Source organism: Thermobia domestica, chromosome 8 (assembly GCF_964235325.1).
Source record: "Thermobia domestica chromosome 8, izTheDome1.hap1.1, whole genome shotgun sequence".
Classification (NCBI taxonomy): domain Eukaryota; kingdom Metazoa; phylum Arthropoda; class Insecta; order Zygentoma; family Lepismatidae; genus Thermobia; species Thermobia domestica.
The window spans coordinates 289334552-289356253 of record NC_137461.1 but is presented as its reverse complement, the minus strand read 5'-3'; the positions used below and the strand labels follow the sequence as shown (position 1 = coordinate 289356253).

General features: G+C 36.6%; 1 protein-coding gene across 1 annotated transcript in view; it reads right to left on the bottom strand.

The window, feature by feature from the left end:
• LOC145692603 (E3 SUMO-protein ligase RanBP2-like) overlaps nt 1-21702 on the bottom strand; it is a 166680-nt gene that overhangs the window by 98143 nt on the left and 46835 nt on the right. The window contains exons 14-20 of the mRNA XM_081767925.1: nt 18444-18594; nt 16874-17015; nt 13641-13742; nt 12069-12265; nt 5729-5896; nt 4732-4833; nt 25-166 (exon numbers count right to left, since the gene is read on the bottom strand). Coding sequence (XP_081624051.1) covers nt 25-166; nt 4732-4833; nt 5729-5896; nt 12069-12265; nt 13641-13742; nt 16874-17015; nt 18444-18594 — 1004 coding nt within the window. The remainder of the gene's footprint in view (nt 1-24; nt 167-4731; nt 4834-5728; nt 5897-12068; nt 12266-13640; nt 13743-16873; nt 17016-18443; nt 18595-21702) is intronic.

Sequence of the window (21702 nt, the reverse complement as noted above, 5' to 3'; positions counted from 1 at the left end):
GCACATACAGTAGCAAGCACTAACCTGTCATTTGGCGGTAAGGGTAATTGGCATTATTTGGAAATCCTGGATACGTGGCAGTGGGTGGAATTGCTGTTTCTTCCCTATAGTCTTCTTGGTCATCGTAAACATAGATATCCTCTTCTAAATCCTGGCCATCAAAATTCTGTGGAGGAGATCAACCCGTTAATACATGCACTCGAACAGCATATTAAATGGAGAACAAAAATAAGTCACAATGTTTAACCTAAAGAATGTATGTATAACACTGGATTGTTAAACTTTCTTATTTCTTCAACCACTTTGAGAACGAATATTTGATCAAGAAATTTCTCTACACGGCGGAAGTGATTGAAGTTTACTAATCCTTGCATCTTTGATCTTATTTATGACTGTATGATCTAAATCGACTGATGCGAAGAACTCAAGTCACAATTCTCTGTTTAAATACAGTGTATCCATAAAAATACTATTATACTTTAAATTGGTATTACGTCGCTTTAGATAATCTTCTTTAAATAAAATTTATCACATTTGAAAGAAACACTCAAATATTTTTTACTATACCTCATAGACATTGAATGTGGACCCAACCAGTGGCGATGCACACACCCATCAAGACAATATTCCCATTCATGCCACATACACTCCAACATATCTGATGAAATGGACGTGATGACAGCACTAATATGAACTTGCACTTCTTGCAGGTTTTGAGGCAATTGGGGTCCATAGACACAATCCTTTACGTAACCCGTAAGTAGTAGTCACCGACCGTCAGGCGATCTCGGCGGCCACTTGTAGAAGATAATCATTTCCGACACGTCCAATCCATCTTCCTGGGAGCCGCTCATTCAGATGTTTCCGAACATGTAAATACCAGTGAGGAGGTGCTCCATTGTTGGAAAATGAAGTCATTGCCTTCTTCCAATTGTGGAAATAACCAATTAATAAGCATGTAAACTCAAGTGTGCTCACCAATTCGTGAGCACAAAGTAAACATAACTGAATTTACTTTTTCTGGGTTTGATCTCGTCCATTATTGAGATGCACAAAAATATGAGTTTTTCTTTCAAATGTGGCCAATTTCATTTAAATACGATTATTCAAAGCGATGTAACACAACTTTAAAGTATGATGGACATGCTGTATACTGATGTGGCAAACTGAACACCCACGAAAGTTCCTAGTAGTGTATTTCGATGCACATGCTATCAAGAAAGAACTCAGAGAGGAACATAGACTGAAAGTATTTGAAAACAAGATCCTTAGACGAATATTCGGACCCAAGAGGAACGGGAATGGGGAAACTTCATAACGAGGAACTACATAAGTTATATGGTTTACCCAACATTGTTAGGGTCGTCAAGTCTAGAAGGCTTAGGTGGGCGGGTCATGTAGCTAGAATGGAAGAAACTAGAAACGCTTTCAAAGTCTTGACTGGAAGACCAATCGCAAAACGACCATTAGGAAGACCTAGGCGCAGATGGGGGATAATATTAAGATGGATCTCGCAGAAATACGAGGGCTATCCAGAAAGTAGATTACGTTTTCGTCTGTGTCCGCTAGGGGCGGGGCTAGCGCGGCCATCTTGGGGTCAGAGCGTTGCGCAGCTCAGTCGGCATCTAGCCGTGCTAGTGAGAGGTTCGTGCTGTGCTCCGTTAAGATACTGTGACGGTTTGAAATGTCTGCGTTAATTGAAAATCCCGCGAGCTGCGAGGTGCGTGCAGTAATAAGGTTTCTGACAGCAAAAAACTGTAAACCGATAGAAATCTATCGGCAGCTGTGTGAAGTGTATGGGGACAACATTATCACTGAAGGTGGAGTGCGACAGTGGGTCATAAGATTTAAAAATGGCCGAACCAATGTTCACGACGAAGATCGAAGTGGGAGACCCAGCAAAGTGACTGCCGAACTTGTCAAAAAAGTCGATGTTAAAGTCCGTGAAAATCGAAAGTTCACAATAACGGAACTTTCTTTGAGTTTTCCACAAATTTCGCGAAGTTTGTTGCACGAAATCATCAGCGAAAAGCTTGGTTACCACAAGTTTTGTGCAAGATGGATTCCAAAAATCTTGACAGAGGACCACAAAAATCAGCGAATGGCTGCAGCGTTGCACTTTTTGGACGCCTACAATAAGGATGGTGACTCTTTACTCGATCGCATCGTTACTGGTGACGAAACATGGGTGAAACACGTGAACTGTGAAACGAAATTGCAATCAATGCAGTGGGGGCACACAGGTTCTCCCCAAAAACCCAAGAAATGCATACAAACAATGTCGGCAAGGAAGATGATGGCGACTGTTTTTTGGGACAGAAAAGGTGTGATTTTGGTGGACTTCCTGGAAAGAGGCACTACAATAAACGCTCAAAGGTATTGCCAAACTCTGCAAAACCTCAGAAGAGCAATTCAAAACAAGCGCAGAGGAATGTTGAGCTCTAAGATCTTGTTGATTCACGACAACGCCCGGCCCCACACGGCAAATGTCACGCGTGAAGTTCTTGAATCTTTTCAGTGGGAGTTGTTTCCTCATCCGCCGTACAGTCCCGACCTGGCACCGAGCGACTTCCACCTATTCCCAGCAATGAAGAAGTGGCTGGCTATGCAGCGTTTTGATGACGACGAACAGCTGCAAGAAGAGGTAACGAAGTGGTTGAAGTCGCAGGCGGCCGAATTTTTCGACGAAGGAATTTCCAAGCTCGTACATCGCTACGATAAATACCTTAATTTGAATGGTGACTATGTCGAAAAGTAGTATTTGTGTGTGGCTTTCATCTGTATATAATAAAATTTGTTTCCTATACTTTGTTGATTTTTTATTCCAAAACGTAATCTACTTTCTGGATAGCCCTCGTAGGAATACAAAGTAGGAACTGGATCCAGTTGGCTAAGGATAGAGGTCGGTGGAGAGCTTTTGTAAACGCGGCATTGAACCTCCTCCGGGTTCCATAAGCCATAGAGTTAGTTAGCTATCAAGAAAGGCTCCAAATTGACAAGAAGGTATAATTCTACCTAGCAAATAGAATATGAAGCTCTTTTTAAACATTTAAGTGTTTCATGAAACTTGCAGCTGAAGTTAAAAGTGCCAATATGCAGTACCTAACTGAATATAAATATAGACCTTAAAATGCGATTAGAAGCATCATCGAATGTAGCTGAATATACTACTGTCGTCCAATTAAGAAAAAAAAAATAGCTAAAGTATTCTTTTTTTGAAGACTTCATATAAATATATTTTTTGAAAATATACATGTCCATACAGATTTCCTGACCTTGTTATAAAAGAATCCAACGCTACCATGGTTGCTTTTAATAATATTTTACATCATTGTCAGAAGACTTTTTCACAAACTATGCGCGCGCGAGAGAGAGAGAGAAGGGAGAGGAGAGGAGAGAGGGGATGAAAAGAGATTTTTCTCAATTTCTATTTAAGTTGTACAATGAAAGTTAAGTCCTCTAACCATATTTGATCAAACGATGTGCCGGAATTCTCCATAAAAAGAATTTTGTCAAAATATTTTCTTCATTTATTGAATCAACTACGTTAGCATCGAGTGGGTTACAGTAGTTTTTACTAAAAATATTTATCGCGAAGCAATATCAAATATTGCAACGATTTTCATTTAATTTACTAAAAGGTTGAATATTGTTATAAAGTGCAATTATGCCTTACTTACATGAATTTTAAGTCCCGTATATTTATCTAAATACGCATTTCACTAAGCCATTTAAAGCAAGTTTAAGTCCTCAAAGAGAAAAATGTGCAGTGAATGAATCAACTTCTCAATCGCTTTTAACAGTAAGTGCTAATACCGTATTTTTGTTTTAGACTGTGGATTCTGTATTTATACGTGATTTGATTCATCATGTATTTCAATGATTTTGCTTCTTTATTAAAGCAGTTTTGAAATATCCCTTGGACTTTATAGTTCGGAATTTCGTCAAGAGATGGTGTGAAGATCCTAATACCTTGTTATCGCCAGGGTTCAAAAACTGTGTGTTTATTGTTTCGCCGTCAAAATGGTGAGAAAGAGCCTGTCGGACGATTCAATACTTCTGTTTAGAAGCGGAATTGAACGATAGTGATGGTGATTTGTTTGAAGAAAGTTACTGGACGATTGTGAGAATGATCCAGATTATGTAGTAACAGAAATATCAGATATATCACGTAAGTATCAGTTAAGTGCTTTACCTTGTGTATATTTTCTTCATTTTCTTTTAATATCATGTTGTAACTTTTGAACTTTCCAACATACTCATATTATTAGAATATGGAATATTATACATAAGAATATAAAGTAAGCTCTAAACTTTCAAACGATGCATGTTGTATTGTTTTAGCTTTTCTTCAAATAGTACATGTTGTATTTGGAGATATAATTTTTTTTAAAAGATTGTAAAAAACATTCTTGGGAAAGCCTGCACTTCAAAGCCCAGCACTCAAAGTGTTCCACGCTCACTTCTGTATTTCTCCATATTATATATATATATATATATATATATATATATATATAACCTATTTCTCTGGAGACTACTCATATTTGGAGACTAAAACGAAATCAAATACAGACAATTCATCAACAAAGAAATAAAACAAACAATATATGTGTTTATATGCGCTTATCGCGTGTTTAGAAATATGAATTTCGTATAGACCTTATCATAATAACATAGTATTCTATAGATTGATCCACCTACAGTACTTGAAGAAACGGCATTGTCTCTCACCTGTGCTGGAGTATCTGTGTTGGTTTGCTGACGTCCAGATGTTGGAGCTTTCATACCTTGTCTTAATTTTGCTGTCTCCTTCCAAAGCTCATGGAGCTGATTCTGAAAATAGTTGGACAATAGTAAAACATTTGGAAGAATCAAAAGTGTCATACCACACACTTTTTTATTTTTGTTTAAACATATCCCCCTTATGAAAAGTAGCTGTTCATATATATATATATCTTACTTGAGATGTAAGACGCATTTTGATATATTAGTTGAAATCCTGCACAAGCCAGTTCAAAGATTCAACAAGGCTATGAAATACTGTTCTCGGTTTGACAACCAGAAACCATAATAAACCTGTCAGAAACCGGAGAGTAATGTTAAGAAAGGTGCAAACTACTCAATTTATCTGAAAATGAAGTCACACTATCTGCCTCAACAACGCAGGATACGGGCAGAATTGCCGTTGTTAAAATCTTTGAACACTGTCAGAACTGTCCACGAACTGGTTTTTATGTCATTTTTATTAACAGGTGTATCCTAGGACGGAATACTCAAAATACAGAACATTTCATGAGCCTCATGTCAGGGAGATAAAACTCGGTATATAGATTACTTATTAAAATAAGTAATCACATGTCACATCGTTTTAGAAAAGTTAGTTTCTAAAGGGGAAAGGGACAATTTCTATAATATTTTTGACTGTCCTGTCATCACGGGAAAATGGATAACCAGTTTGAAAAATAATTCGGGACCTAGTTAAAGTCTGACTCAAAGCTTAATTTTTATCATATAACTCATTAAAATACGTATCCTGGGGGGAGTTCAAGTATTTTTCATATATCTATTCTTCCCGAGCGAAGAACGGGCATTTCACCTACACCTATATAATCAATAAAAGGCGAAATTTACTACACTGGAGATGAATGGAACATGCTTGAGCAAATTACGCGGAACATTCATCACATCAATCCAAAATAATGTAATTTCTTCAAATTGAAACGCTTACCTTCAACTCTTCAACCATTACTTTGTTCTCCCTCAATTCATCGACAATAGCTTTGTTGGTTTCCAATAACGCTTTATTTTGATCTATTATCGTTTGTACTATAGTGTCCTTACAATAAACCAAATGCCTTATTTGTGCGTCCAATCGTTCTGGACTTGGGCGTGCTTCCTGCAAAACACCAACAAGAACTTTTAATTTCAATACACTTAACAATATGAAAATATTTGTTAATATAAATCGATTAATATAGTATATATTAGCACGAAATAATTTTAGTAGAATAATTCTTTGAAGGAAAAAAGATAGAACAAAGTGAATAGTGTATAGCAAACGGTACAATATTTCTTTCTCCACAACTGGATGAGTATCCTTGAACCGAATAATTAAAGTCAGGAAAATTTGGAATTCCGGTGCGTTTGCCTACACAATTACCACCAGCGAATATTCTGCCTCACTAACAGCACTTCAAGCGCTTGAATGCAGTACGGTCTTCAGCTAATTTCTGTTCTGATGTAAGGGCACCACTGGCACTCTTAATGTCCCTAAGTGTTCAAATTCGTGGTAAGTCTTTCCTTGAGACAATTCATTCATTATTTCGATTCAGAGATTTGGTTCAGTTCATTCCGAGAATAATCGTTGATCGAGCGGTGCATGATGGGAATGAAATATGGCGCGTAGTTGAATGGTATGTTTGAGTTGATTTTGAGTTTAACGCCCCTTTCAGCAGCGGGGCTATGAGACGGGACCTACTGATTAATATGGAATCTGAACCACATGAGCTCCCGCTGAGAATCGAAGCCGAGTGTCCCACGCCAAAGGCGCGGACGTTAACCCTTAGCCACAGAGAAGCTCGACTGGTATGTTTGAGATTTGAATATTTTAAATCACGAATGTTATATTTGATGAGTTATTTTGTCAGTAATTTCTCTCTGATTAAAACAGTTAAACTGTCACGTGAAGTTTGCAATACAGAAGAGAACTATTTCACATTTTGTCTGTGTTAGTGAGAAGTACTTAATATTTATGAGGCATGCAGCTGAATTGTTTCAAGTATATAATTTTTAGGTATGTTGTAATATTTTAATTTTTACATAGAGTAGTGGTTGCTTTTGGGGGGTAGTGGGTTGCCACCACCCAAATCAATAAAAATGCATGTATTTCAGTTGCTTTTGCTACAAAGATTCAGATATAATAGTTTCAAGTTTTTGTGAATTTTGTTTAATTTGCTGAAGTTACAGAATATATGGTGGTTCCTGGTATAGAATTTTCGTTTATTATTTTAAACACTGAATATTTGGAATATTAATTTAAGACTGTTCTACGTGTGAAAATTAGGATAGTAATAAATTTTTCGTTACTTTAAAAACGTCTAAAACAATTAGTAAAAGACAGCAGGAGCCAACATGATTCCTAACCCGATTCAGTTTCGCAGGAAGGGGTTCCTAGGGACATTAAAGGAACTATTGCGAGAAATTAGTTATTTTGGAATCAGAATCATTAAACGAATCAAAAATGAATGAATTGCCTAAAAGAAAAATTTACCAAATTCGTTCCTCAATAATTTTTCGCAAACCTTATGGTATCTTCATTTGTATGTTTTACATTCTCAACATGAATAAATATTACGCACTCCGTTCCTACTATTGTAATTCCTAGCCAATTCTTTCTATTCTAGTTAATACTTCTCTTCCTAGTTACATCTCTATTCTTATTTTCCACTGTCCGTCCACTTTTCTAACATTTATCCATTCATTCAATTTCTACATAAATTTATTCATATTTTTCGTCTTTCCTAATTCAACTCTCTTTACATTCACTTCTACAATTACTTCCTTTACCTGTCTCGTTGTAATTAAATTATTCAGCTTCCTGAAATTCATTTTTCATTCCTATATACTATCCTGGATTTTCTTCAGCGCCTTAACTCTGCTTTAATCCATATAATAGCCCTTCTTGCTAATCCAGGGTGTCTACTAAAATTCCAAAATGAAATTTCGCGACTTTTTCGTGACCTTTTCTTTACCAAATCATAAAATTTCATAATATTTTCAAGAGCGAATTTGGGTGCGAATTAGGCCGAATTTTCATCCATGCGATTAAAACGTACTTTGCTTGCGATTTGGTAGCGTCTAAAGCCGACCATAGACATTTTTTGAGGTGAACTTTGAAGTTTTATAGAACAAAACTTTCCAATCATTTGAACACTTAAAAAAAAATCGTGACCCAAAAGCTAAATTTCGTGACTTTCATGACCATTTTCTGATTTCGTGACTTTTTCGTGACTTTCGTGACCGATAGACACCCTGTAATCTAGTGGCTAATGCATGTGCATTTCGTGCACATGGTCTCGGGTTCGATTTCTGAGAGCACAAAATAATCATAATCACTCACTTCTATTGATCATCCGTCTCCTTCAGCCTAAAGGGAATAATCATAGGACGTTAAACTTAACCAGTTATAATGTTATTTAGTTTACAGCATTGAGCGCAAAGCCTGAGCTGCTTTCACCATCCATTGGTCCTTGCGTCTCTTTCTTTTGAAGGTACAACTTCGATTTTCTGAACGAATTTATTCCATTAATTTCTCTTTTAATTTTTCAATATCCAACTTCTTGCATACTACTCCTACTCTGCCTATATTTAATTTAATAACTTGGGCCAGCATCAGACTGTAATCCGAGAAGTTGCCTGTTCTAGAAAGAACCTTCGTGATCTTTTTTATTTTACTAACATACTCACTCCCTCCCAATCACTCCTTAGCTAACTCACTCATTCACTCCCTATCACTTAACTTTCCCCTCCCTATCACTAACTCCATACCTCACTTTCTATCACTCGTTAACTCCCTCTCCCTCCCTATCACTCGTTAACTCCCTCTCCCTCCCTATCACTCGCTAACTCCCTCTCCCTATCACTCGCTAACTCCCTCTCCCTTCCTATCACTCGATAACTTCCTCCTTCCTCTCTATCACTCGCTAACTTCCTCTCCCTCCCTATCACTCGCTAACTCCCTCCTTCCTCTCTATCACTCGTTAACTCCCTCCTTCCTCTCTATCACTCGTTAACTCATTCACTCACGCCCTATCACTTCTTAACTCATTCATTCACTTCCTATTACTACTTAACTCACTCCCTCTTTATGTATCACTCAACTCCGTTTCTCCTTATCACTCCTTAACTCACTACCTCAATATCACTCACTACCTCCCTTCCTCCCTCCCTATCACTAACTCACTCCCTCTTCATGTCGCCGTCAGATACTTCATTCACAAACATTGATTTAAACGCGTTCATTTGAAAATGTCTTTAATTATGTATTAATGTATTGTAGAATGCGGTATATTCAAAGTTCAGTTACTCGTTTGCGAAGTGTTTTAGTTGACCTGGAATCGACTGAGCGACAACAGCACTTTTTTCCTCACGCGTCTTCTTACGCCCACTATACAGCCTTCTTTGACACATACTGAAGCAAGCAGCGTTTGTTTTGCAAGGCGGGTCCTTGGCAAAGTGATCTCTAAGCGCAGTCATTACCTGTGTCATTGTTTGTCCTGTGTGCGGTCTTACTTGCACCCACACGTGACACAATCAGTATAACTGCAACTACTAGCATAAACCATGGATCCACAACACAGATGTTCTCGTGATCTTCAACACAGGGATACTAGACAGTGTCCAGTGTCTGTGACCAGGACAGCGGTATTACCACCAATAAAATTACACTGTCGTTGTTCTTTTTGGATACGGAGACTTCTCGGACACCTTATATAAGATTTCGAACACGACATTTACATTGACAACGGAATTTCTCATGCTTACTCGTTTCCAAGCTATCGCCCTTATACATACCTTTTGCTCAAAGTAACAGCTTTAGCTATTTAACTAAGCATCTCGAACCAAAGAATAAGGAACTTTTATAATAACGTAAAATTATTTTGCATACAAATATATCTCCAACATTTATATTACGAGTACAAAAAAACTAACTTGGGTCTTACTGCTATTGTTCCACATATGAACTTAGACAAATGCAGAAATTGAAAAAAAATGAAAGTTTTAATATGTACATATATAACAATATTACGAATCACAGCGCACTATTTTGACAGAAGTAAACTTAAAACGAAAACAATTAAGTAAGTTTCATGTAAGTTGTTCATTACACAAAAACATTACAAAAGGAAATAAAATATTTTCATAACATATCTCACTTTGACTACTTGCATTCACTCATATTACATAATTCTCACATACGAGTTACTCAATTCCAGAGAAAAAGTAACGTAACAGAAACTACGAATGCAATAATAAATCACTCAATTTGATCATTAAACAAGGGAAAAGGTTAACTAAAGGATTCTAAAGTATGGCCCCACTCTTACTGCGTCATTTCTTTGTAGGTCTTCCCTTTGGAAAAAAAATACATTTTAAAATTATACTGTTAGAAGCTATGCAGTAAAGTAGATCTGATGAAGTCGATAAAAAAAAATCACAGTAAAAAAGAAAGAAATCAAAATTCTAAAAAAAACTTTTACTAGATTTCAGTAATCTGAATGTAAAACTTGCTGAAAGTAAATTGACAACTATTATTTTTATCTTTTTTATTTTCTTTTAAGCCTTTGGGTTATTATGCAGAGGCAAGAATAGAAAACTTTTAGCTTTCATTGTAAACGTCTACATAGGAGCAACAACTTACACAGTTTGATTCTGTAAGAAAAACGTGTGGACAAGTAAAACTGAACAATACAAAATAAATAAATAAATAAATAAATAAATAAATAAATAAATAAATAAATAAATAAAAAATACGAAACATGTGTCCACATTTTCCATCTTTTCACTACATGATTCTCAGGACCTGAATCTAATGGTATACATTACTAAAATTATAAGTTCTCAGTTTGCAGCAAAATAAAACTAAACCAAGAAACTGAGCTACTGGCAACCTTCTGCTATGTATTTTTATTCAGCATTATATCTGTAACTGAATTTATTGTAGATCTCACACACTTCAGCTCGCTACCAGAACCACTTTATTACAAGCTAATATGCTAAGGGTCCAAATACATATACACTGAATGCTCACTGAACTGCGACCACCCCTCCACACAAGAATATGTGGCCAGCATCCGAGCTGATTACATGACCATCCCGACTGGTAGTATTGCAGAGAATGAACACACTCTAGGCTACATGTTGCCAGACAGTACACCGTTACCGGTATAATGAGAGGTGGGCTGGTTATTTGCATTCCAATAGGGTATGACTGTGGGTACTGAAGTAATAGGTGTGTCAATAACCCAGACAGCGATACTTGTCGGATGCGCCCGTTCCTATGTATTGAAGGTGTACAAGAGTGGACAGAAAACGGGACAACGGAATCCCAAGGGATGGAACTGCACGGAAGTTCAAAACGAGAAGTGAGCGTGGTATCAAATAGCTCGTGACAGTCAAACGAACTATCAATGTCCGGGAATTACATGACCAATAGAATGGTGGATGCACAACACCCATATTACACGCAATTATTATGGCGTGCACTGGCACGCATAAAGTTCCAGAACAGACGAGCTACTTGTTACGACTCGTCACCGTGATTTCGTCGTGCTAGGCACAGAACACGCTAATTGGATCGTAGATGATTGGAAAAGGGTGTGTTGGTCCGATGAATCACGGTTTGTGCTACTCCTCTCGCATGTGATGTATGTGTGCATGAAGCTACGGACCCCTTGTGCATAGTGTGTACTGTGCAGGCAGGTGGGGACGGCTGTATTGTTTAGGGATGTTTTCTGTTGGTACGGACTGGGGCCGTTGGTGTGCATGGACCGTGGAACATCCATTGTGTACCTACAGGTGTTACAGGATTACGTACACCGTAGAATGCAACATTTCTACCCACAGTAAGACTGTTTTTAACAGAACGACAATGCACGGTGCCACAAAACTAGGACTGTACTTACTTGGCTTAAGGAACATTCCACGGAGCTATAGCATATGAATTGCCCCCCTAACTCACCGGATCTTAATCCTATAGAACATTTATGGGACGTTGTGGAAAGAGCCCTTCGCACCATGACTCCTGCACCGACATCTGTAGGCTCATTGTGGGATGCCATCAAAAATACATGTCAGATCCCCGTGGAAACATACCAGCAACTACTAGAATCCATGCCACGCCGTGTCCAGGTCTTCTGAGCAAAAGGTGGACCAACGAAATATTAGATAGGTGATCGCAATTCGGTGAGCACTCGGTATAATAAAGCTGTTGAATTATCAAAAGAATATATGGTCGATAATATATTCCATTTGATAGTAAATTTTTTTATTTGATTTTCTTTACTCACTGTTCTTCTAGTCTCTTCAGCATCGGAGTTTTCCAATCGATGATTTTTGAAAGGTGTGCTATGCTTCTGACCTCTTTTGGACGAAAAGGTGTTGTAGAGAAATAAAGAAGGGTAATTATTGGTAGTATTGGCATTATCCCCTGACGGATTAGAACACACACTATCATCAGACATACCATCACATTCATTCCGATTAACTGCAAACGAAACACAAATTACGTTAATAACAAGACACAAACAGCAAACAAACAAAATTATATCTTCACTTTCTACATAAATCAGCAGAGTTAAGCGCATGCAGTAGTTTTATACGCAAAGTAAAAAAAAAAAAACTTATCGATTATCTGTATCTTCAATATAAAATAAAATATATTCAATACCAAGATAAAGAAATTGGTGTTATTTATGCCTCCATATACATGAAAAATTACAACAATCGTCTTACTGATACCAGTTTTATGATACATAATTGCTGAACAAAACTCAGAATTATCTGTTAAAACAATGAAGAATAACATTTTATAGATCAACTCTAATTTATAATTAATTCAATATTACACCCACAGGAATGTGCACTATACTACGTAAAGGGTTAATAACAGAGTGAAAAAGTGATTTGACTAACCGGGACTCGAACCCGAGATCTCCGGCATATCATACCAATGCGTTAACTACTACGCCACCCAGTCCGCTTTCCAGAACAGCCAAACACTGTCACTCCTACAGTCGGTGCTCTCCACTGAGACCACATGGCTTGTACTACTACAGTCTAGCTGTTGAGCTGGTGTTTTCAATATATGGACGCTGAATTGTCCAAGCACAGCAGCTAGGCTGTGGTACAAGCCATGTGGTCTGAGTAGAGAGCACTGATTGCAGGAGCGATAAAGTATTTGCCTGTTCTGTTGTTTGTATTGCTTTTAAGTATTGTCAATAAATTCAAACCGTGTACACCAATAAGTTTTTAAAATATAAAGGCTTGAACGAACTTGAACGAACCATGAAATTTCTTTTATTCTTTCGAAATTATTTACAAAGAAACATGATATAAAATGAAATCTCTTAGTTTTACGTCCCATGGTTATGCCGGGTAAAGAGAGAGTGATGAGAAATGAATAACATAGTGGAATGAAGTGGGACGAAATGGAAGAACCCCAAGAAAACCCCTTCACACGGTGTTTTTTCACCACAAAGTTCACTTGGTGCGAGCTGGGATCGAACCGAGGACCCCATGCACCAGAGGGGTCTACCAGTGAGTCACCGCGGTCCCTACAAAGAACATGAAAACGGTGACAAGTATGTACTTATGGGTGACACCTGTACATTAAAAACTATTCTTCCGATCAACTACATGTACAGACGCTCAGGTTTTACTAGTGAAAAGACAAGGAAATCATTTAGATTTACGTCCTACTTTATGCTCAAAGAAAGATTGGCGTACACACTATATTAAACACCCGTATGAAAGGAAATAACTACAGACACAAGAAGAAAGAAAGAAAAGGCTATTGACTGAACACAGGGAGTTTTAACTATGAACTACAATAATATGTAATCCAACAATAGAGAACTTACCACCATTTCTAATTCCATCCGGATCAATTCTGCTGAGCTGACTCTCGATCTCTTCTATGTGGTTGGCTAATTCTGAATTCAACGGGTGTTTTCGATCTACACCTGTGACAATAATAAGCATAATAAACAATGATTCCTTCATTATTACCACTGTCTCTAAATTTTAATTACACTAATTCATACAGCAAATAACTGCCTTAGAATATAACTTTTTCAAAAATCTCTGAGGGATCAACAAACTACGAAGGCTGATCAGAAAGTTAATCAGATTACAAAACTTACAGTGAAACGTGTATACATTGTTTCATACAACCTACAGATTGTACATACATTATGTCATTTTTCGATAGTCTCCATATCGGTTTAGCACTTGTCGCACAGTAGGATTAGTTTGAAGATCATCTCCTGAGGAAAATCCTGTCCTTGCGTGTTCAGCCACGTTGTTACGAAGTGTTTCATCTCCTCGTCTGAAGCGAAGCGACAGCCTAGATGCTCTTTCAAGTGCGGGAACAGGTGAAAGTCGCTTGGAGCGAACGTGGTCCTGTTGTCCTGAATCAGCTCGTCCACGCGAGCTGTGTTCATATCTATTGATGCCATGCTGGGTCGGCCACTTCGCTCATCCTGCGTTTTCTCTCTCAGCCCCAAACTTTCGACACCACTCTGACACGCTAACGAGACACTACAGTCTCCCTGTAAACCTCTACCAGCTGCCTGTGAATTTCAGCCGCAGTTATATGTTTTGCCCACAAAAATAGAATAACTGAACAGACTTCTTCGCAAAACTAGTTTCAAAACGAATTGCCATTTGTGCTTACATATAACTAACGCCGTGGGTGGCGGTAAGTTCAAACTGCACAGTTGCCAACTCCATACATTAAAATTACCAAATACGCCTCATTCCTCTATAACAGACGAAACTCCAGAAATCGGCCTTGTAACCTTAGTTTCTGATCCTCCCTCGTACGTTAATAATCTTCTATGAACCAACTTTATTTGAATTCAAGGAATATAGTTTACTGGCGATTCAGAACAAATTATTTCACAACGAAGACTGACTTATATTTCTCAGTTTCTACCATTGTTTCCTGTGTCAAAAACGTTACATTTTCTTTCTAGCGATACATTAAACGTACATTCAACTAATTTTCCACGCAAACATACTAGCATCTATTGAATGAAGCCTTATGAAGGAACCACAAATACATACTCTTGATGTACAAGTATATACACAGAATAGTTATTTAGTAACAACGCTCTAGACAAAATTTATTGCGGTTTCAATAAATACTTTGAGATCCAGCATTTTCTTCAGTTGAAATTCAAGAATATGTTTTTTCCTTCCTGTAATCAAAAAGTAAGGAAAGGAACGGAAATAAGTATGAACTTTATGGTTAATAAACCTCAAATTATAAAAGAAAAATGCAACAGACTCCCTAAAATTGTTTCAACAGCGGAAGACAATTGAGAACAAATTTTCGAAACACCAATAAAAATTAGGGGAACTTCCTTTTACTTACTAAAAGAAAAATATTTGCATAACATCAGCCATTCAAGTCTTGTCTTACAGCCTTCCCCATTAGTCCAATTTGACGGAACCTATTCTTCGGGATTTTGTAATTTAATAGGTTTAACAGCTACAAATTTCATTCTCCCAACATCCTACTCTAATTTTCCTTGACTGGAGAAAACAATCTAACAAAAATATTAACAACCCTCCCCACTCGTCTATGGCTAACGCGTACGCCTTCGATGCTCGGGATCCCAGGTATGTTTGATTCCCGGTGGGAGTATGAAAATTTGAACGCATTGTGGTTCGAATTCCACCTTGAACTGAGGGTCCACGTCTTAGCCTAGGTGCTGACACTAAACTGCAACAATAATGACAGAAATAGTGTACCTCTGAAACAAAAATGAATCATCTTTGTTTGATATGTAGTGAGTCAACTGAACATAAGGGTCTAAGAAAACCGCATTGTTTTGAATGTGAATGCATTTTGTAATTACAATATTTCGCTCTGTCATTCTACAAACATCTTCAGTGGCATATTACTTACGAAAAAATCTTGGTGAACTTACCTTACAAATCAATTAAACACACAATAAATTATCTTACAAATCAATTAAACACTACAAGTATCAAATAATTAATCTAGTAACAAGTATGTCTAAGTCTTGCATCATTCTAACTGCGCAAACAACTATAAGGTAAAAGGGCTCACAAATCAGTCTTTTCTTTACTCAACCTCAGAAATCCGTATTTAACCACAAAACATAGAGAGCTTAGAAAAAAAAAAGCTGCCTATATATATATATTATTGTATCGCAGTATTGCGAGCGGTGATAATGTTTAGAAAAACACGTAAGCAAAAGGCTAGTACTCACCGTAAAAGAAAAAAAAAAATCCAAGTAGCGCTTTGGGAAGATCCTGCTTCCGTCTTTCGCCTAGAAACAATTTCAAGAGAATTTAAAACATGAGAAAAATGTGGATAGGTAAAAAATGATTATTTAAAATATGTGAAGCACAAGTCTTGTTAAAAATTAAAGCCTATTAAATCATAAAGAGAAACTTACACTTAATTTAGATAGAGGAGAGACAAATGTGATTTGGAGCAGTCTTTTCACTATATATTTCCGCCATCTAAAAGGTTGGGAAAAAGCAGTGAGCAACAGTGAACAGTGACGAGTGAATGATTAACATGTGTTCATTTTTGACACAAGACTTGTGCTTCACATATTTTAAATCCTTTTAACCATTTTTTTACCTATCCACATTTCTCTCATGTTTTAAATTCTCTTGGAATTGTTTCTAGGCGGAAGATGGAAGCAGGGTCTTCCCAAAGCGCCACTTGGAATATTTTGTTTCCTTTGCGTGAGTACTAGCCTTTTGTCTACTTTTCTTTGTAAACATTATCACCGCTTGCAATACTGTGATATTAACAAGTACGAGTAAGTCTTGCCTTCTAATTGTGCAAGGCCAACTATAAGGACTCACAAATAATTCTTTCCTCAACCTCAGGAGTCTTACACAAATATAACAGTCTAGGAACTTCGCTCAGTAAGATTTCAATTAGATTTACACTTGGCTTCTATCACTGTCAGAATAAAGTTCTAAAATATCCTCAAAGTGAAGACAATGTTGGATTCAAATCAAATTTTTGTTTATCTTTTTTTTAAAAAAAAAATACAAGAAAAAGGCGAGGAGGCTGTAGAATTAAAATGAAATATTCCCTTACCTGGACTTCTTAATCTGTCTAAAGTTAAATACAGATACTCTCTAGCGCGTGTAAGCATAATTATATGTTGAGATCTCATTTCCGAAGTAATGGCTTCTCTACGTTTGTTTTCTATTTCTTCCCCTGCAAGTTTCTTGTAAATCTAAAGCAAAGGAAAAATATAAATTCAATAAACACTCAAATGATAAACAAATATTATATATATATATATTCCACATAATTTTCATGAAGGTATCTGTAATTCAATGAATAGGACTTGATAATGGAACTGATTTTAAAGGCAATCAGATGACTTTGAAGCGTTACTTAGAATAAAATACAGATGGAATATCTAACATTTTGTAAATTGACTAGCCTTTGGCTTGCTGCAGGTTCCGTCCCCAGTCCTCAACGTTTGCTCGACCTACGGCCTCGCGTCTCTATGTATTAGTCTTTGCATCAACAGCGAATTTCGTGGACTTGCTCTTAACATTTCCTGAATTTGGCCCAGCTGGGGGCTTCGTCCTCTGACCCCCTCATTTAATCAGCCTCACACCTCTTAAGCCCAGAATTGTACCAAATTTCATGTTTCTTTTTGTATTCCACCTATCTAAAAGGAAAGATTTTGTATCCCAAGAAAATGCCCATTTAAATAATATGGGAATTTCTTCATCCCCCTTTAGACCCTTTAAAAACAATAAATATTCACTTTTGGCAATTCTTCTGTGGGTTAGTCCCGAAAGGCAAAGATCATGCCAAATTTCATCATTCTAAATCTGCCCGAAATGCCTAAACGTTTTGGGGAGCAGATTTCCCATATAAACATGGTAAAAAAAAATTTTCAGATCCCATAAAAACACTTTACGGTTGGAAACCTTTACTTCTGATGATTTATTTAGGTAACGCTAACAAAAACGTACAAGCATATCGAATTTCAAATTTTTATTCCAAGTACCTAAAAGATGGGATTATAGGTCCAAAAAAAGGCCCATTTAAATAACATGGGGAATTTGATCACTTCCTAAAACCTAAAAATTAAAAATATTCACTTTTGGCAATTTTCCAGCGGGTTAGACCCGGAAAGCTACAAACATGCCAATTTCAACTTTCCACGTCAATCGGAAGTACCCATTGCATTATGTCAGTTCATGTAGTTTTATATATAATTAGGGATTTTAAACTAACATTACTTAACAGGAACGCTTGTGTGTTCCGAACGTACGGAACACTTATGTATTTAACGTCTCATGTTCCTGAGGACACATACTCGTGAATAATCTAGATTTCAAAGAAGAATCGTTCTTCTGGCAGCAATATATAGCACATGATTATTTATAAATATCTGTCCTAATGGATATGGAAGAAAGTACTAACAATAGTCTCTCAAAAGTAACGTCATGCATTCGTTCGCAAAAAGTAAATGTTTACTGAACCTTTCTTGGATAATGAAATTGTTATTTTCATGGTTTATTTTGGAAGAAATACCGAAGTAACTGAAAAGAAACATTAGCTCGGATAATTTTTCGAAAGAAACCTAATTAAAGCAATATTTTGTACTATTATAAGTAATAATAATAAAAGAGAAACCTACCATTGCTTGATAAAAAGAAGCTTGAGGACTCTTGAGATCTTGAAATATTTCTAGCGCTTCATCATTCTGGTCAGCCTTCATTTTCTGACAACCAAGAAAGAATTTTCCATCTTCAATGTAGCTGTTAATTTCACTTTCGGATAATTCTTTCCTACAAAAATAAGCACCAAAATCAGAAATGGAAAGTAACTCGTATTGACGAATTGAGTTAAAGTTTCTACAGCTAAGGACGATACATAGATGCACGAAAACATTTACAACTATCGTCGCTCTCGAGACGAAGGAGCATATCTAATTTTCTTAACTTTTTCAGGAGCCAAGTTTAGGTCTTTTTTCATTATTTAGTCTATCGTCGTCTTTTAAAATTTAGTTTGATCTCATAAGTTATATACCTGAAACGAAGGAAATCAAACTAAATTTTAAAAGACGATGACAGAATAAATAATAAGAAAATATCTAAACTTGTCTCTTGGAAAAGTTAAGAAAATGAGATAAGCCTTTTTGTCTCGAGAGGGACGCTATGTATAAACCATTGTACTTTGAAAATAATATACTAGTATGCTTTGTTATTAAACAAACTCTACTTCCCATCATTCGAAGCCTTCAATTTGAGTTCAAAAATTTGAAACAGATACGACATAATCGACAGAGAAGGGGTAATTCATTAAACGAATATATCAATAGTTTCCTGATTCCCTAATCGCATTCATTTACTCTATTTTCTATTTAAATAAATAAATAAAATGGAACTAATCAGGACACACAGGGTGTTCAGAAAGTCACGCAAGGTAATGATACTCATAGTTCAGTGGGAAACGTACGCAAATCAAGTTCCACTTTTAAAATGTTTCCGACAAACTGAAGTAAGTACAATGCTTAACCTTAGAAACTATCATGGGTTAAGCAATCATATATATACACATCTAATATTTGCCGTAAATTTTGCTTTCAAGTATACGGCATATTAATCTATAGTTATAGTAATTTACGGCCTTCGCAATATTTGAACTAACAAAATTAATTTTAGACAATATGCTAAAACATTAAAGAGTTTTAATATTTTACTTGAAACTCTGGTTTCTAAAAATACCTTACACTTTCAAGCTTTCAGATCTACCCTGAAGCTTTGTTTACAGGGAATAAAAATTTGACAAAATAATAATAATAAAAAAGTAGAGCAATGAAAAACACACGGTCCATAGCTAAGGTCACTCATCAAATAATAGCGCAACATGCTGTAAAACGGCCAGTTCAACTTATATATTCTTTTGTTTAGGCAGAGGTTACCTGACAATGTAAATATTTTTGTTATTGTGCCAATACTATATGTACACTCTTAATTTAATCAACCTTTATCTACGTTAAAGTGCAGTTGCCTGGAGACTTGCATAGGCATCATCAAATTTATAGGAACAGGCCAAGGAACATCTGAGACAGTAAAGCAGAACACTCGGTTTCTGATCTTTCAAGACATTTGAAAGAAAGAGAACATGCAATTATAGATCGAAGAAATTTGAGGTCAAGAATTAAATACAAAAAAACAAAAATATGTTTCTAGAAAATCCAAAACTTACCTACGTTAAGTTTTGGATTTGTGAACAATGCTTCAGGTGAGAGCCAACTTTTCTAAGTGCAAGACATTTTCAAGAATAAAAGTTTCAAGTAAAAAGTTCATTTTCGACGATGCAATCGCAATCGACGATGTGGTCCTCAAAGAATAATTTTACAAGTTGACACCACTGACTACCAATCACCATTAAGAAACTTATTTTTATTTCTTCACTCCCCTCAATAATGAAGAATCAGCGAAAGCGTTACTTTTTTCTTAGGTCTTAATTTGTGTTTTGTAATACAATTTCTAATATAAGAAAACAAGATACTGATCCCAAAAGTATTTCACGTGCACTCTACCTTGGGGTCTTTTTGACACCCCAGAGATATTTAATTTAGTATATCTCATAAATGAATGTGCGTATCTAAAAGTGTTCTCGTATTTTCTGCTCAGTGTATGTTTAATATATTAAACACAAATATAGTTTGCCGTTGTTTTGCTCTTATGTATATAATTTAAAAAAATAAATTAAAAAAAAAAAGACTGTCTACCACTGGGGTCGAAAAAGGATCCCAAGGTAATACCTATGTAAGTAAGTAATCAATTGCTTCTCTTTCTTGTTTCTTCTTACCAAACGAGCAAAATTAGTAAGTTTACATAACTCTCAATAGATGGCCCAAAATATTAAAATATTTCCCGAAAATTTACTTGACTATCGATAATACAGTAAGTTGGGTATTTATGATAGTATGAAAAAAGTTCTTTTCCTTCCATTACACTACATTGTTTGTAACCTTTTCTCTTCCTTAGGATACAGTTTGAAGCAATAGCTATCTTAAAACTTGCTTATATTTTTGAACTGCTTGTGAACAACAAAGTGGCTATACTATTAAAGGGCTAAAGCCCGATACTTCCAGCTATAACCCCAAGAAAATAACATGATTTGACTGCTCTGGGTTGTAATTGCGCCTGTTATCTGGTGACGAGGTCGTCAATTATTTCAATTTTGCATGATGATGGTGTCAGTGATGTCGAACGTGACAATCTAAGTTGAAGTGCAATACAATTAATATTGGTTTGAATTTTACTTTTATAAAATTTCCGTATGGAGCTTCAATAATTTTTAATTTTTATAAGGTAACCAAGAAAGTTCTGTCGCTTTTTGTGGAGGTCAGTGTTCAATTGGCCCTTAACATTGTGAGTTTAATGCGAAACCAGATAAGGCGAAGGTCAGGGTATATCCAACATACTACCTGCTTGTGCCAGTTTAGTTACACCGTGACCTTGCGTAAGGACAGAGTGAACATGAGACCTCCACAGAGCAACATAAGGGCGTGTATGCTGTACGAGTTCAAACTGGGGTCAAACGCCACTGGAGCGGAACGGAAGATATGAAAGGCCTTTGGTGAGGGTGTCGTAACTATGCGGAGAGTGCAGCGGTGGTTTAACAAGTTTAAGGACTGTGACAAAACACTCGAAGACGCACCACGTCCCGGAAGATCAACACATGTACAAAATGAAGATCTTTAGGCAGCAATTGAGGCGGACAGTGGAGGAGACAGACATATGAAGAACTGGGACTACAATTCAGTATGAGTGGAAAAACCATTCGGCAGCACCTACATCAACTTGGAAAGCACTACAAGTTGGATCGATGGATCCTACATGATTTGACTCCAGGCCAGAAGGCAACGCGAACAGACACCT